The following is a 14026-nucleotide window of genomic DNA, read 5'->3' on the forward strand; positions in this document are numbered from 1 at the left end:
GATTCTTTAATATAAACTTGTTTAAAGGTTTTTATATTGTAGAAGACAAGTTAAGCAAGGTAAGTAAAGTGTAAAGTCCATTTCCATCTAAAGATTTGTTCAATTAAAAGAAGTAGTTACATATTATAACTTGCTCAATTTTCTGTCCCTGTGATCCAGGAGTTTTTGCTCTGTTAAAATTATTGCCATTTAATCAGACAATGAAAGAACAATAGGTTACATCAGTAGCATTTTGCATGAATGTTTCATAAGGATGCCCACTGCACTGCCAAACAGAGGAGCAGCGATAGCAAAGCAAGACTTTTTGTGGCACAGCCGCTCATGCAGGGTGCAGACGGGATGACACTGAGGTCAGGAAGTGTCCCTTTATTGTGTGATCCGTTGTTCTGGAAATACACATGCAAAAGAGCATCAGGTAAACACAGCTGTAGTCAGAGCAGAAGCAGTTAAGTTTGAAAGCTTCATATTGTGGAGGAGTGGACACTTACATTTGAGTTTGTGACCACGACGAGCTGGTCGATTCTCTTCAGTGTTTGTTGGTATTGATTGGTAGACGTGTCATTCCAAGTCTTCGTGAACATCATATAGAGCCAGGTACTGCAAAATTATCAATTAAATGGCACATTACCATTATGCCAAATTCTAAGAGCTAAATGTATTAAAAATCAGGGTTTTCAGTTAGATTACCCTAGATCTGTTGCTCCCATTGCAGATCCTAAAGACGTTACATCAGGGAAGCTCACACATCTGCTCAGATTCATCGCTGGATAGTAGAAGAGGAAGGCCAAACACATCTCATCTGAAGTTGAGAGCCCCCCCTGCAGGGCGTTTTACACATCCATAATCTTTCCTCTATATTTTAACGATTAGATAAATCGAGCGCTGTAGGAATGCTGTATTCCAGTTCCAGTTTGAAAGTCAGTTTTGAATGGGTTTTTGGTTCAATGCCTGAAATAAGGTCTGTGCTGAAGTTATTTTCACGTTTTATTCTACAACATAAAATACATCCATAATCCACCGGTACGTTTTTTTTAAAGGGGTCATATGATGCGATTTCAATTTTTCCTTTCTCTTTGGAGTGTTACAAGCTCTTGGTGCATAAAGACTTGTCTTGATGTATATGAGTCTCTGTGTAAATGTACCAACCCATGTGAGTGTGCTGCGGTTTTCAGTATTATAGGTGCACTCCACCAGCAATTTGTCACCCTGAAAGACCAAAAAGTTTCTTTATTTCACTTATTGCCAATAATTAAATACTAAAATATATATAGACTAATATATAAATGTGCCATTTGGTATTGTCCAGTACGTATATTTGATATTTATGCTTGAAAACCATGTAAGCTTAACAGCATCGTAACCTTTTCAAACCTTTTAGCACTTACCAACTTCACTGGCTTAGTTTTACCCAAGTTTGTCACTTCCTGATATTCAAAATCATAGTTTTCATCCGCAGCTAGAAGATCGATCTGTTTTCCCCCTCTGAAGAGGATAAGAATTTACAACAAAAAAAATATATAATATTTCTTTGCAGTAACTAAAGGTTATGAACCACAGAAGAAAGAAATGCACACAGGTTTACCTGAAGTGACCGACTCGCACCTTCCGTCCAGCCAAGTGTGTGTGCAGCATCACAGAGAACACCTGAAGATCATGTGGCGTCTCCAGAACCTGTAGAGCACAGAACACAACAGATCATCCAGTCATCTGCTGGATCTGATCGTGAGAGTGTGAGTAGATCAACATACACACAAACCTTTGGAATATAAGCAGTGTCACACAGGCCGTACGTGAGGAAGGATTTGGCTTTGGGTGGGACGGCGTACCCAGGGGCCACCGCAAGCCCTGTCATCAGAACAGCTGCATCGTGCTGACAGAGTTCAGATGTGTAATAGAATCGCAGACCTGAGTTATCAACTCGACCTGTGCAGGGAAGAAAGTATTGTTTTATCGCATCAAAAGATCTGAAATATTCATTACAGTGTGATATTTTACATTGTAACCCGCTGCTGACTGACCTGCACTTTTATTGAGGTTGTTGTAATACACTTCAAGCCTGTAGAAAAAATCTTCAACATTTCCTCCAATTGGAAGTCCTGCCACTTCAGGAAATTCAAAAGCCTTGAAAAATGTAATTTAATTGAAAAGCTAATCAGTAATTTTATCTCATTAAGAAAGTTTTACATATAAATAGGCAATTTTTTTTTTTTTTGCAATTTCAATAGGCCTAATAAAGTATCATTGCTAAAAAAAAACCTGAAAATGAATTATCCTCGTGAGGAGGATCTTTTCAGTGAATCAGTTTAGAAAACGTCTCTGAATGATTCACTTAAGAATCAAACTGATCCGATTCTTGATTTTAACGATATGGTTAACCATTTCTTGAAGTAATTAATGGCTTAAATTTGGTTGTTTCTCACATGAAAATGCTTTAAACCCCAGGCACAGGAGATACTAACCCCTCCACCAACTCCCCACACAGCCACGGTCTCCATACACTCTCCATCCACCCCAGTATAACACTCCGCCTCAAACGGCTCCGTCACAGTCAGAGGGCAGCGGTATAGCAGCAGATGATGTACAAGGTCAAGGTTTGTGATCACCCGCTCAATCTGGACATAATGAAAGTAAGTCGAATATTATCATGACTGACAGATTGTTATGTGGTGTGAAGTTCATAGACTCACTTACGCGATAAATGTGCTGTTTGCGGCTCTCATGATCTTGCAGTGATAGTGGGTTTGTTTGGCTGGTACACTGAACTGAAATGATTGTAAATGTAATCAACATGTAAAGTGAAAGTATACACTCACTAGAACTTTGAAGAGATTATCTTTGCCTTCACTACTATTCAAAAATAGGCTGGTATCAGTAAGAATTTTTTTCAACAACTTTTCTTCAACAAGGAAACATTAAATTGACCAAAGGCTACAGTAAAGACATATAAAATGTTGCAAAAGGTTTTTATTTCAAATAAATGATGTTCTCTTGAAATTGCTGTTCTGAAAAAAAGTGTCACTGTTTTCAATTGATAATAAGAAATGTTTCTTCAGCAGCAAATCATCATATTAGAATGATTTCTGAAGGATCATGTGACTCTGAAGACTGGTATAATGGCTGCTGAAATTCAGCTTTGCCATCACAGGAATATATTACATTTTCAATTATATTCAAATAAAAATATATATATATTTTTTTTCAAATAGAAATAATAATTATTTTAAATTGTAATAATATTCTACAACATTGCTGTTGTATTTAAAAAAAAAATGTGTTTTTTTTTAATCAAATAAATGCGGCCTTGGTAAGCATAAGAGAAAAAAAAATTGTTTAAGGAACATTTTAATGTTTAAAAAACATAAAAAGCAACCCCAAACCTTTGTGCAGTAGTCTATATTCAAAACATACATTGCAACATATGCGCAAATCTAGATAAATATTATGTAATAAATTCTTAATAATCTGATTTTTTTGGCATCATTTTTTGCATATTAAATAGCAGGAAATGTCAGGAACAGAAAATTGGTTTTACAGACAGAACAGCAAATCAACAAAGTAAAAATCTTTCTTACATTGACCATAGTTATGTCAAAAAAGTTGCTGTTTGGAGGGTTGACCCGAGGCATGTACTTCAACAGGTTCAGCTCCTTCATTCCCCTTCGGGTACTGTGGTACATGATGTTATCATTCTGTCCATATGCATAGATCAGCTTCATGGGGAGATTCTGATAAATAAAAATAAACACTTTTACTTGATCTTTTACTTGAAATGAGAAGCTCTTTAGCCACATGCACACTGCAGCTAAATGCGGTTGTCAGTCATAAAAGTTTGCAGTGTGTATGTGGCCAATTATAACTCATTTTTAGCTATTTTTGATCTAGAATTTCAGGATTTTTAAGTTTAAAAAGACAGTCCATGTTTTCAGTTTAAGGAGGGTTTTTGATGTGCAGTTGAGAGCTCCTTGACAAACAAGGTCAGCAGTTTGTTCAGAGAGGGGAGTTCTCAGAAATGCCCTGATCCCAGTGGACCTAACATTGTTTGGATTACTTTACATTGCTGGTTTTGTTTTGTAATGCCATTAAGCATGGACCGATTACCAGTTTCAAGGTATATCGTGCTTTGAAAAACAATCCGGTTACTAACGTAACCTCGGTTCCCTGAGATAAGGGAACGAGCGTTGCGTCGCTGACGCTTATGGAGAAACTCCTGTTTACTCTGATACTGAAGCCTGATTTGTTCACGTTTGTGTAACCAATGGTGCTTCAACTCGCCAAAATGGGAAGAGCCGACCACTATATAAGTCGGCTCTGAGCGCCATTTTGTCAGAATCTTTTGACTGAAGTGACAGTCATCGATTCACGTGAAGCCTTATAGCACGGCAGCCTACGCAACGTTCGTTCTCTTATCCCAGGGAACCGAGGTTAAATTAGTAACCAGAGCGTTCCCTTTCGAACGTCCAGGTTGCAAAATCTAGTGATAATAGATATGATTGACTATCCAGCGAGGTAACCTCTGCTTCGTAATCGGCAGCCCTTTAGAGTGGCCTCCGGAGCATACAAAGAGCTGCTCTCAGTGCTTGAACGGGCCAGAGTGCTCAACATACTCTCTAAAAGCCCGAACCCGGGCAGAGTGGATTAGGACCCTGCTCACCTTCTGAATTGGGGAGTGCTAAGAGGGTGATGACTTGTGCTCTGAACGGAGTGGAGAGCACTTTTGGCACATAGGCGTGTCTAGGTTTGAGGACGACTCTACAATCATTAGGCCCACACTCAAGACAGGAAGCACTGACTAACTCGCTTGACTGACGCTAAAGCCTGAAGGGGGACGGTCTTAAGCGACAGGGGCCGCAAGTCAGCCAACTGGAGCAATTTGCCGCGATGGCTGCCACATATTTTGAACGTGGAAGGGGTGAGCTCCTTATCCAGCAGCTTTTGTAGAAAGGTTAACACGTAGGACATGTCGCACGATGACGGGTCCTGGTTCCGTGCTGCACACCAGTCAGAGAAGACTGACCATTTAAGGATGCAAAGACGTCTTGTAGATGGAGCTCTAGCCTCTAAAATGGTATTAGTTACACTCACGGGGAGCTGCAAAGGCTCCCGTCGAGGGGCCAAACATGAAGGCTCCACAGCATTGTGACACAAATACTACTGTTGCAAATATTCTGTATGTTGCTTAAAAACATAGGCGTAATTTGCGGGTGGGACGGGTGGGACATGTCCCCACCACTTTTTGCCAGGGTCGATATTGTCCCTGCCACTTTTTGAAAGTAATTGAAAAATATATTGCGGAAGGTATGTATTAAAGGGAAAACAAGATCAACAAATCATTCTTCATAATCTAATTATGCTGATAAAAAAAAAACAACAACAACATTTGACTCCTTATGCATGAATAACTCGTAATAACGACGTGATTTGCAGCTGTCGCTTTTTTCGTAATGTCATTAGGCTATAGCATTGTATTTTAAAAATGGAGAGCTTCCTTGTGCTAAGTAGGCCTGCCCTCTATTAAAGATTTTTCTAGTCAACTAGTCGCACGTTATATTAAATTGATTAATATAATAATATATTAACCATACTTCAATATAGGCTATAGGCAGTTATTAAATAAAAAACTAGCAAAACGAATTGCGCGGTGTCCCCACAACTTTTCAAAGCAAAGTTACGCCACTGCTTAAAAATAAAATATAGTATATTCAATGGGAGGGAAAGTTGTTTTTTACAGACATAACACATTTTAGAACTGTAACCGGAATACCATGATACCGTGAAACTGTGATATTTTTGCTTAAGGTCAAAATACGGTCAAAATCTCATACTGGCCCATGCCTAAATGCCATAGTTCCACCATCATTGTTTTCTGGATAAAACGGCATCTTACAAACAATGAAAGGGGAGGATTATATTGCTGGTGTTGAACTACTTTCCCTTTGTATAGAGTATTTAAAAACAATGGTTAAGCAGGCTCACAGTGATGGGCAAGTCATTTTCATCACAAGCCTCGATGGATCTCTGAAACTTCATGACTGTTTTCCCATCAGACTCGGTCAGAGACAGGAGTTTGTAGTTCTGTTGCTGGTCAACCACAGGCATTGAATTTCCCCCAGCATGACGGTCCTGAACATGGAAAAGAAAGAGAAATGAAGCATGTGTGAATGCATAGCAACAGGTGTTTTTATGATGTTGTAGTTCTAGTTGTAGTTTCCAAACCAGTTAAACTGGGCTATCAGTTTAACACTTTGACTCTCAACCTCTTACAGTAATATCAGGTTAATGTTACCAACATTTGCATATTTTAGAACATCTAGTTTAAAAAACAGATATTAATAAATACAGTTTATATGTCTGGTAAAAAAGTAGATTTTGTTACACAAAGTTACTGTAATATAATGTTACTGTAATGTAACATAATTATGAACCCAGAATAAAAACTAAATATAAAAACTATAAATTATATTAAAAATAAAATTAGAATTATAGAGCATGTAACTCCACTGTAAGTGACATACTGACATTATCAGCCACAGTCTTGATGGTGTGAAAGATTAAGAAACCCAAATATAACTTAAATAATTTATATTATAGATAATTGAACTAAAATGTGAACTATAAAATACATGAAATACATGATGAATTAAAATTAACAGTATACAGAACAAAATATCAAAAGAATATAAAATTATTTGTAACTCCACTGGAAGTGACTTATTGACAGTTATCAGTTTGTCTTGATGTGAACAACTAAGAAACCCAAATATACAATAAATATAACTAACAAAATTTGAAATATGAATAATGATCAAGAACATAAAGAACAAAATATCAAAAGCATATAAAATTAGTTATAATTCCACTGTAAGTGACTTTGACTGTTATCAGACACAGTCTTTGACTTTACCGTGAAGTATCTGCCTTCAGGTCCGACTCCTCCAATGACGATATCAGCTCCAGTCATTCCTCCTTTGGGGCTGAAGCCAAAACCGACCCAGCCGCTGGTGTTGACCGTGAGCTCGAACAAGATTGTGCCCTGGATCTCATTGAATCCCCACTTCAGCTGCACCTTGTGCTCGAGGTCCAGGTGTTCAGAGAAAGGCAGAAGAGGGTCTTCCTGAGCCCAGGACCACTGGACTGAAAGCAAGAGCAGGACAAGAGATAATGTGCCCATGTTTCCTTTACAAAATCTGACAAACTGTGTCTTTGTAAGATGTTTGAGAAGGCATTGGACGTGAAACTGCTCTGTAGTCACTTTAACAGTCCTATTTGTAAGCTGTCTGTAACAACCCCCCACCACCCCCACCCCCTCACCTGAGTCTCAGTTCTCCTCCTATCACTCCTCTCTGGTGAATCAGGTTCCACATCACCTGATGTTACAGTATTATTTTAAAACACAACATAATTATTATTAGAAATGAATGTTGAAATGAACAATAAGGCACAGGAAGTGTTCAAATCTTAATGTTTACAGTTGAGCTAATGCCTCTATTTAAGGATTGTGTGTGTTTCTGTGTATGACAGTCAACATATACCTTTTTGAAATTTGACGGACCAACAAAATTTATGTGAACAAATCAAATATATTGTTACGATATATTTGCAAAATGTTGCTTGCAAATAATAATAATTTAATCAGAATAGTAGCTAGAACAGTTTTCGCCACCTACTGGCATAACAATGTAAACTAAAGATAAATGTTTTAGTGAACGGAAAGCCTTTAGAATCCTCTTTTTTTCACATTTCTCCAATGCGTTTACATGCATTTTTTTTTAGTTCCTTGGTTCTGATTATAAAGGGTGTTTCCTTCATTAGGGCAATAGGGCAATGCACCACCAAAGTATGAAAGGGAGGGGAGGGGTGTTGGGGGGTGGGGTTTCTATCACATTCAACCACAGTGTTATGCAGCCAGTACCACCGCTCCCTATACGCAGACTATTGACTCCCAGGGGGGGCAGTGGGCACCATCCCAGTTGCTCAAAAAAACTTTCGTTCTATATTAAAGGGATCATATGATGCGATTTGAATTTTTCTTTTCTCTTTGGAGTGTTACAAGCTCTTGGTACCTAAAGAAGATCTGTAAAGTTGCAAAGACTAAAGTCTCAAATCCAAAGAGATATTCTTTATAAAAGTTAAGAGTCAACTTGAGTGGGCACGAGTTGGGGGGGTCGTCATGTGACACACAGCAGCCACAACAGCACTTATGTTTTATTTGTTTTTTCCTTTTTATTCGAAACATCCCCAAACGCATTAAATATATCATGAAATATCTTGATTCTCGCCTTTATAGATTATGTTGATCTATAGTGGGTGATGGTCAAAGTAACCTAGTAATGTAATCTATTAACTATGCATAAAAACCTGTCTGTTTACTTAATTAACGGATATGGGTGTCATGCCATAACATATTTTTAATACGACTGACTTTATATTTAATGTGAATTTAACATTGAAAGTTAATGTGAATAAAAACATTGCAAGTTAGGCTACTAATCATAACACTTTCATTACAGAACGAGAGCATTTACATGATCAAAGAACATTTTCACTGACAGTCTAGTTCAAGCACTCTCAAAAAATCCCATTAAAATCACTGAAGCTGTTTACACTATGAAATTAATATCTTACAGATTCGTACACACATTTGCACTTTGTTGTTTCTGACGAGAGAATTCGCCAGAAAGAGGTATTCAGTCAGCGAGTGAAGAAAACATCGCATTTTAGCATGATTCAACTGAACACCTCTTATTGGTCATTGCAGTCATAAGCTCAACAGCATCGTGTGTGATTGGTTAATGCGCAGTGCTGTAAAAACGCGTCTGTATCTGGCTCAGCGCCAGCCTGTTTTTATACAGTATATGGCGCCAGCCAGCGAAAGCAGATTTGAATTTAGCAGCTGATGATATGAAGCACTGAACGTTCTAATCACGCGGTGTGATTGTATTAAATATAGAAAATATTATTCGGCTATTTTCTGTATTCAAAATCCACTTGGCTCAAAAATCTGAGGGAAGACGTTCATAATCCTGTGATTTTTTTTTGACTGTTTACGTTACGTGTTTTAATGTCGGTAATAATTTCACCACCACCAACAACGCATCTGAATTAATATTCTAGTTTTCATGACTTAAAATGTATTAATGCTAGTTGTCACTGTTCTATACTGTTTGTTCTGCCTCTGGATATACAGTATCTCACAGAAGTGAGTACACCCCTCACATTTTTGTAAATATTTTATTATATCTTTTCATGTGACAACACTGAAGAAATGACACTTTGCTATGTGAGGGGTGTACTCACTTCTGTGAGATACTGTATATCCTTTTTGGGCGATTTCACTCTGGCTGAGAATTGCCCCGAGTGTTCTCATAGACTTCCATACAAAGGCCCTGTCCCAAATGGCACACTTTATGTGCAGTCTACAATCCTGACGACTCATAGCAATAGAGCGGAGGCGAAAAAGCTGCGGAGAATCCGCTCGCCCGGAAGCAACCACAACTGGTAGATTTAAAGAAAACTACTGCCGTTTGGCAAATAAATCATTGTACGTACTTATTCCTAACTCTTTAAGCTTTAAGTTACATTTCAAATGACAAGGGATCAACTTAAAATCATGTTTATATGAATTATCCCGTGAACATATTCTCTCAAATGGCCTAGGTATGCGGAGCATTCGCAGTTTATATGGATGGAACGCCACTGATATACTGTGTATATACAGTGTTTGGCTTAGTGTTATGTTAGTAAGACCAGTAAATCACTGAGAACGCGCTATAATCCTGAGTCATAGCAACAGAGCAGAGGCTAGAAAGCTGTGGAGAATCCACTCGCCCGGAAGCAACTGGTAGATTTAAAGAATTACTGCCGTTTGGCAAATAAATCATTGTACGTACTTATTCCTAACTCTTTAAGCTTTAAGTTACATTTCAAATGACAAGGGATCAACTTGTAATCATGTTTATATGAATTATCCCGTGAATTTATTCTCTCAAATGGCCTTGGTATGAGGAGCATTCGCAGCTTATATGGACGGAACGCCACTGCTCTCTATAAACATATTTATCATACATGGAGTTTCCAAGTTTCTCCCTCAAGTTCACATGAGCGAGACGGCAGAAAGCGCATCCTGTTTGCTTTAATTATTTTACAGAAGCGTAACGTTTCGTTGTTATTCTGAGTGCACACAAATAAACGTAGAGTCTTTACAGATTCGAAAGATGTATTACTTTTATCTGTATGACTAAAAATTACGGAGTATTTTAAGAGCAAGTGAGCGCACCGGCGCCTCCATCTGTCCTGCAGTGAGCGCTACTGTTCAGCTTCCACACTCCGCACAGACACTTGAATAGCGCACATTTCTCTAGGTTAACATTAGATTGAGCGGCCACGTAAAGTTGTTACTACATACATCTTTCAGATGAAAAGCTATATTTGAGGTCGATGAATGCTAGGTGGGCGTTTGGATGTCCTGCCCGATGTACTGTAGGCTATTACCAGAGGCGTACCTACATGAAGTGGGGGCCCCAGGCAAAATGAATCAGGCCCTTCTAAAATATTATTTATTTTTTGTTAATGTATCTTTGTTACCTAGTGATATAATTATACAACATATGAAATGTGGACAAAACACATCTAATAATGCACAAAACAAGACACGCGCTCTCTCTCACTCGGATGTGCACGCTCAAACCTGTGCACTCAAATCTATAGAATTGCCTTCTATCCTGGATTTAATGTTGCCAGAAGCCCATCAACCACCAGAATTCCATGACTGACTGATGAGATAACAGAGTACCTTTCAATTGTAAAAAAAAATTACGGATCTTTGTTAGCATTTCCAGGCTGATTTTGGTCAGTGAATTCTCGTTATTTATTTTATTACTTAGCCTAATAGCTATTTGAATTAAGTGCCTATTCTGAATAGGTATTTACTGAATTAGTTTATGTATATCAGCAAGTGAACGAGTTGCGGCGAAGCTCATGAAAAAATTTTTTTTTGTTTAGTAATGTAGGCTATTTGCAGTCTGTGCGTTTCTCTTCGCGAGACACGAATATCTTTTGTGTAGCCTAATGAATTCAAGCACAATATCGAACGGAGAAAAAAATATTTATAATTTTTAATTAATTAGGCTGTAAAAATAGGAATGTTAAAATATTTAAGGCACAGTTGTTGCATGACAACCTAGCCCGTTATCATTTGATCATGGAAACAATGATCAATAAAATGTTTTACATTTGGTTTGGAGTGGAATCGAGTGTGGGCAGAAACATAAATTGGTGCCTATGCTTACCGTTGTCCTGTTTCCTCTTTTCCTCCTCTTTTTTTCGCTTCAGGATGCCTGATAGATTCTTCTTTGAGTTTAACGTGCGTGTTTATGTGTGTGTGCGCGAACTTTTTTCAATCATTCCTAAATTGCGCAAGCTCAACTTCCATAGGAATGGATTAAAAACGCTCGGGTCCCGCGTTCTGCTCCGCTCAGATCCTGCATTTTCTAATCTACAGCACCGCGAGGACGCGCTGCACCTGTTTGTAAGCTTGCAGCAAAGCATCGGCAAAAGTAATTACCATAAATCAGTGGTGGAGGTAACGAATTACAACTACTCACGTTACTGTAATTAAGTAGTTTTTTCGGGTACTTGTACTTTTTTGAGTATATTTGTAAAGCTGTACTTTTACTTGTACTTAAACACAAATTAAGCAAAATAATCTACTTCGTTACTTTTAAATCATAGTTCCCCTTACGAAAAAGAAGTTTATTCAAGTGTGCTATTAGTATACTTCTTTTAAACTAAAAATAGGAAAGTATACTTTATAATTTTATTACTGAATGTGTTCTTGTCTTTTTTTGCAAATTCAATTCAGTTTGAAATCAAATTTGAAATCAAGCTTCCTTGTGCTGTAAGCTTTTGCAACAAAGTTACCCTATTTTAAAGACACAAATACACAGAATGAGCAAATGTTTAAGATTGTGATTTTTGTAATGGTAAATGGTAATTTATGTATGTAAATAAAAGCCTATATTAAAATCTGTTCATCATATAAAGTGAATGTGTCTTTTTAGAAGACTTGGATTAAACCAATTTCAAAGCTTGAAATAATGATTGCCTTGGAAAAATGGATGTACAAAAAAAATTTAAATATTAAAATATCTATATGGCAGGGTATACAGGGTAATCTGGGACACGTAAACTCCAGTGTGTTTATTTCCTGTTCAAACTAAATTTAGTCAACGGGACTTTTACTATAATTTTAGCATAGATGTCATGTAACTGAAATCACATGACTTCATTGGGGCGATTCCACAGAAAGGAGCGGGGCACTTGTCAATCAAGAAGCTCTCCTGGGAATTGCATGACAAGGTCAGTGACATAGGATTCTGACTAGATTAATGTTAAGGACATAAATCTGTCATAAATAATACAATGTCCCTAATTGTTGTCAAATTATGAGTTTTTGTTTTTGATTTGTTTTATTTCGTTAAGTAGTAATTGAAAGCCTTCTATAGACATATTTATCACGTCTGTGAGGCATGTATTCGTTGAGTTTTGGTTCATTTTTGCAGTGGTGGCTCGTCGGGGGAGGCAGGGGAGGCACAGCCTCCCCATAATTTTGAGGTGAAAATGGGAGGACGATTTAATGTTAATAAAATGTACAATTCATTTCAGTTCATGTCTCAGAATGTGTATTTTTTTGTTTGTAATTTCAGTTGTAAACCATAACGTGAAAGCGCCACTTTTCTATCGCGAATGTGCTCAATCTGCTGATGTAATTACAACCGCTAATGATAGAGAAGGGGAGGGGGAGGCCGGGGGAGGGCTAAGCTCTTGTGCCTCCGTTGGTAAAAAAAGTCGGCTTAATTAAATGGCGCAACAAGCAGCTCTTAACACAGACTTTTAAGAAGGGATGGATGTTTGCTTCAAAAGATAGGCCAGGTAAGTGAAATTATATTATCTTGCTGTATGTATGTCGTTTGTGCACACAAATAAAAGTAGACCCTTTACAGTTACGAATGATGTATTACTCTTACCTTTATGAGCAAAAATTACGGCGTATTCACTGTAAAAAATGCAAGTGATCGCACTGGCGCCTCCATATCCTGCAAAGCGCGCTTCAGCTTCCACTCTCTGCACAAAATATTGGATATAGCGTACATTTATCTAGGTTTAACGTTTAAACATTGTTATATGCTTGCACTGTTTTATGTCTATAAAGAAAAGGCTAACTTGATCAAACATGGTCGTTACTTTAAAAAACAAAAACTTATATTTAACAAACAAAAAATGCTCCAAACGTTTTTTTAAATTAACTTAATAAAGAAACGAAACGAAATATAATCACTTTGCCATTACATACAAAACTGAACTATTTTAATAGCTGGAACAGTAGTAGCCTATAAGCTGTTTTGGGAGAAGGGGAAAAAAGACGGGCTCGGGTCGGACTCGGGCCGGTAATTCTGATAAGCTGTCGGACACCGGCCGGGCTAGGATCTGAGCATCTCGAGCCAGGGCAGGGCTAGGGCCTAAATTTGAGGCCCATGCAGGGCTCTAGGATGGAGAGATGTTGCTGCGTGTTATAGCTTGAAATGCGGGGCACCAGGCATTTGCCTGCCTTGCCTGCCCCATTGCTACGCCTCTGTGTATTACCACACAGACCAGCCGTTAACGATGTCTATCACAGACTGCATACGTCATTCTCTTAACCAGCCACACCAAAGCAAACAGGAGAGCATAAAGAGACAGGGCAACTAGAATTGAGTTCAAAATTAAAATATCGGAAATCACGCTTTCTTTCTCCCAGTCTCTCTCACAGACCACAAACAGTGCAGACACGCACTCGCGCACACACGCGGAGACGTGAACAGAAACTTGTTGTCAGCGCTGCCCCGCGAATCTATCAATAAAATAGTTTCGCAGCTGAAAAGCTACATGACATTTCTCAGTAGCAAGGTTCTTGAAGCAGTTTAACTTAAAGGGGTCATATGATGCGATTTAAATTTTTCCTTTCTCTTTGGAGTGTTACAAGCGCTTGGTG

General features: G+C 38.1%; 1 protein-coding gene across 1 annotated transcript; it reads right to left on the reverse strand.

The window, feature by feature from the left end:
- Positions 1 to 245: 245 nt before the first annotated feature.
- On the reverse strand, positions 246 to 7204 carry LOC107697074 (DBH-like monooxygenase protein 2 homolog). The gene is given in 14 exon segments (XM_016497718.1): positions 246 to 386; positions 489 to 597; positions 688 to 818; positions 1147 to 1206; positions 1386 to 1482; positions 1583 to 1671; positions 1757 to 1923; positions 2019 to 2121; positions 2460 to 2612; positions 2692 to 2711; positions 2714 to 2762; positions 3573 to 3725; positions 5974 to 6120; positions 6902 to 7204. Coding segments are annotated over 14 exon segments (1686 nt in total). The 5' UTR covers positions 7169 to 7204.
- Positions 7205 to 14026: the final 6822 nt, after the last annotated feature.

This window comes from Sinocyclocheilus anshuiensis, unplaced genomic scaffold, assembly GCF_001515605.1.
Source record: "Sinocyclocheilus anshuiensis isolate Anshui unplaced genomic scaffold, SAMN03320099.WGS_v1.1 scaffold38, whole genome shotgun sequence".
Taxonomy (NCBI): Eukaryota; Metazoa; Chordata; class Actinopteri; order Cypriniformes; family Cyprinidae; genus Sinocyclocheilus; species Sinocyclocheilus anshuiensis.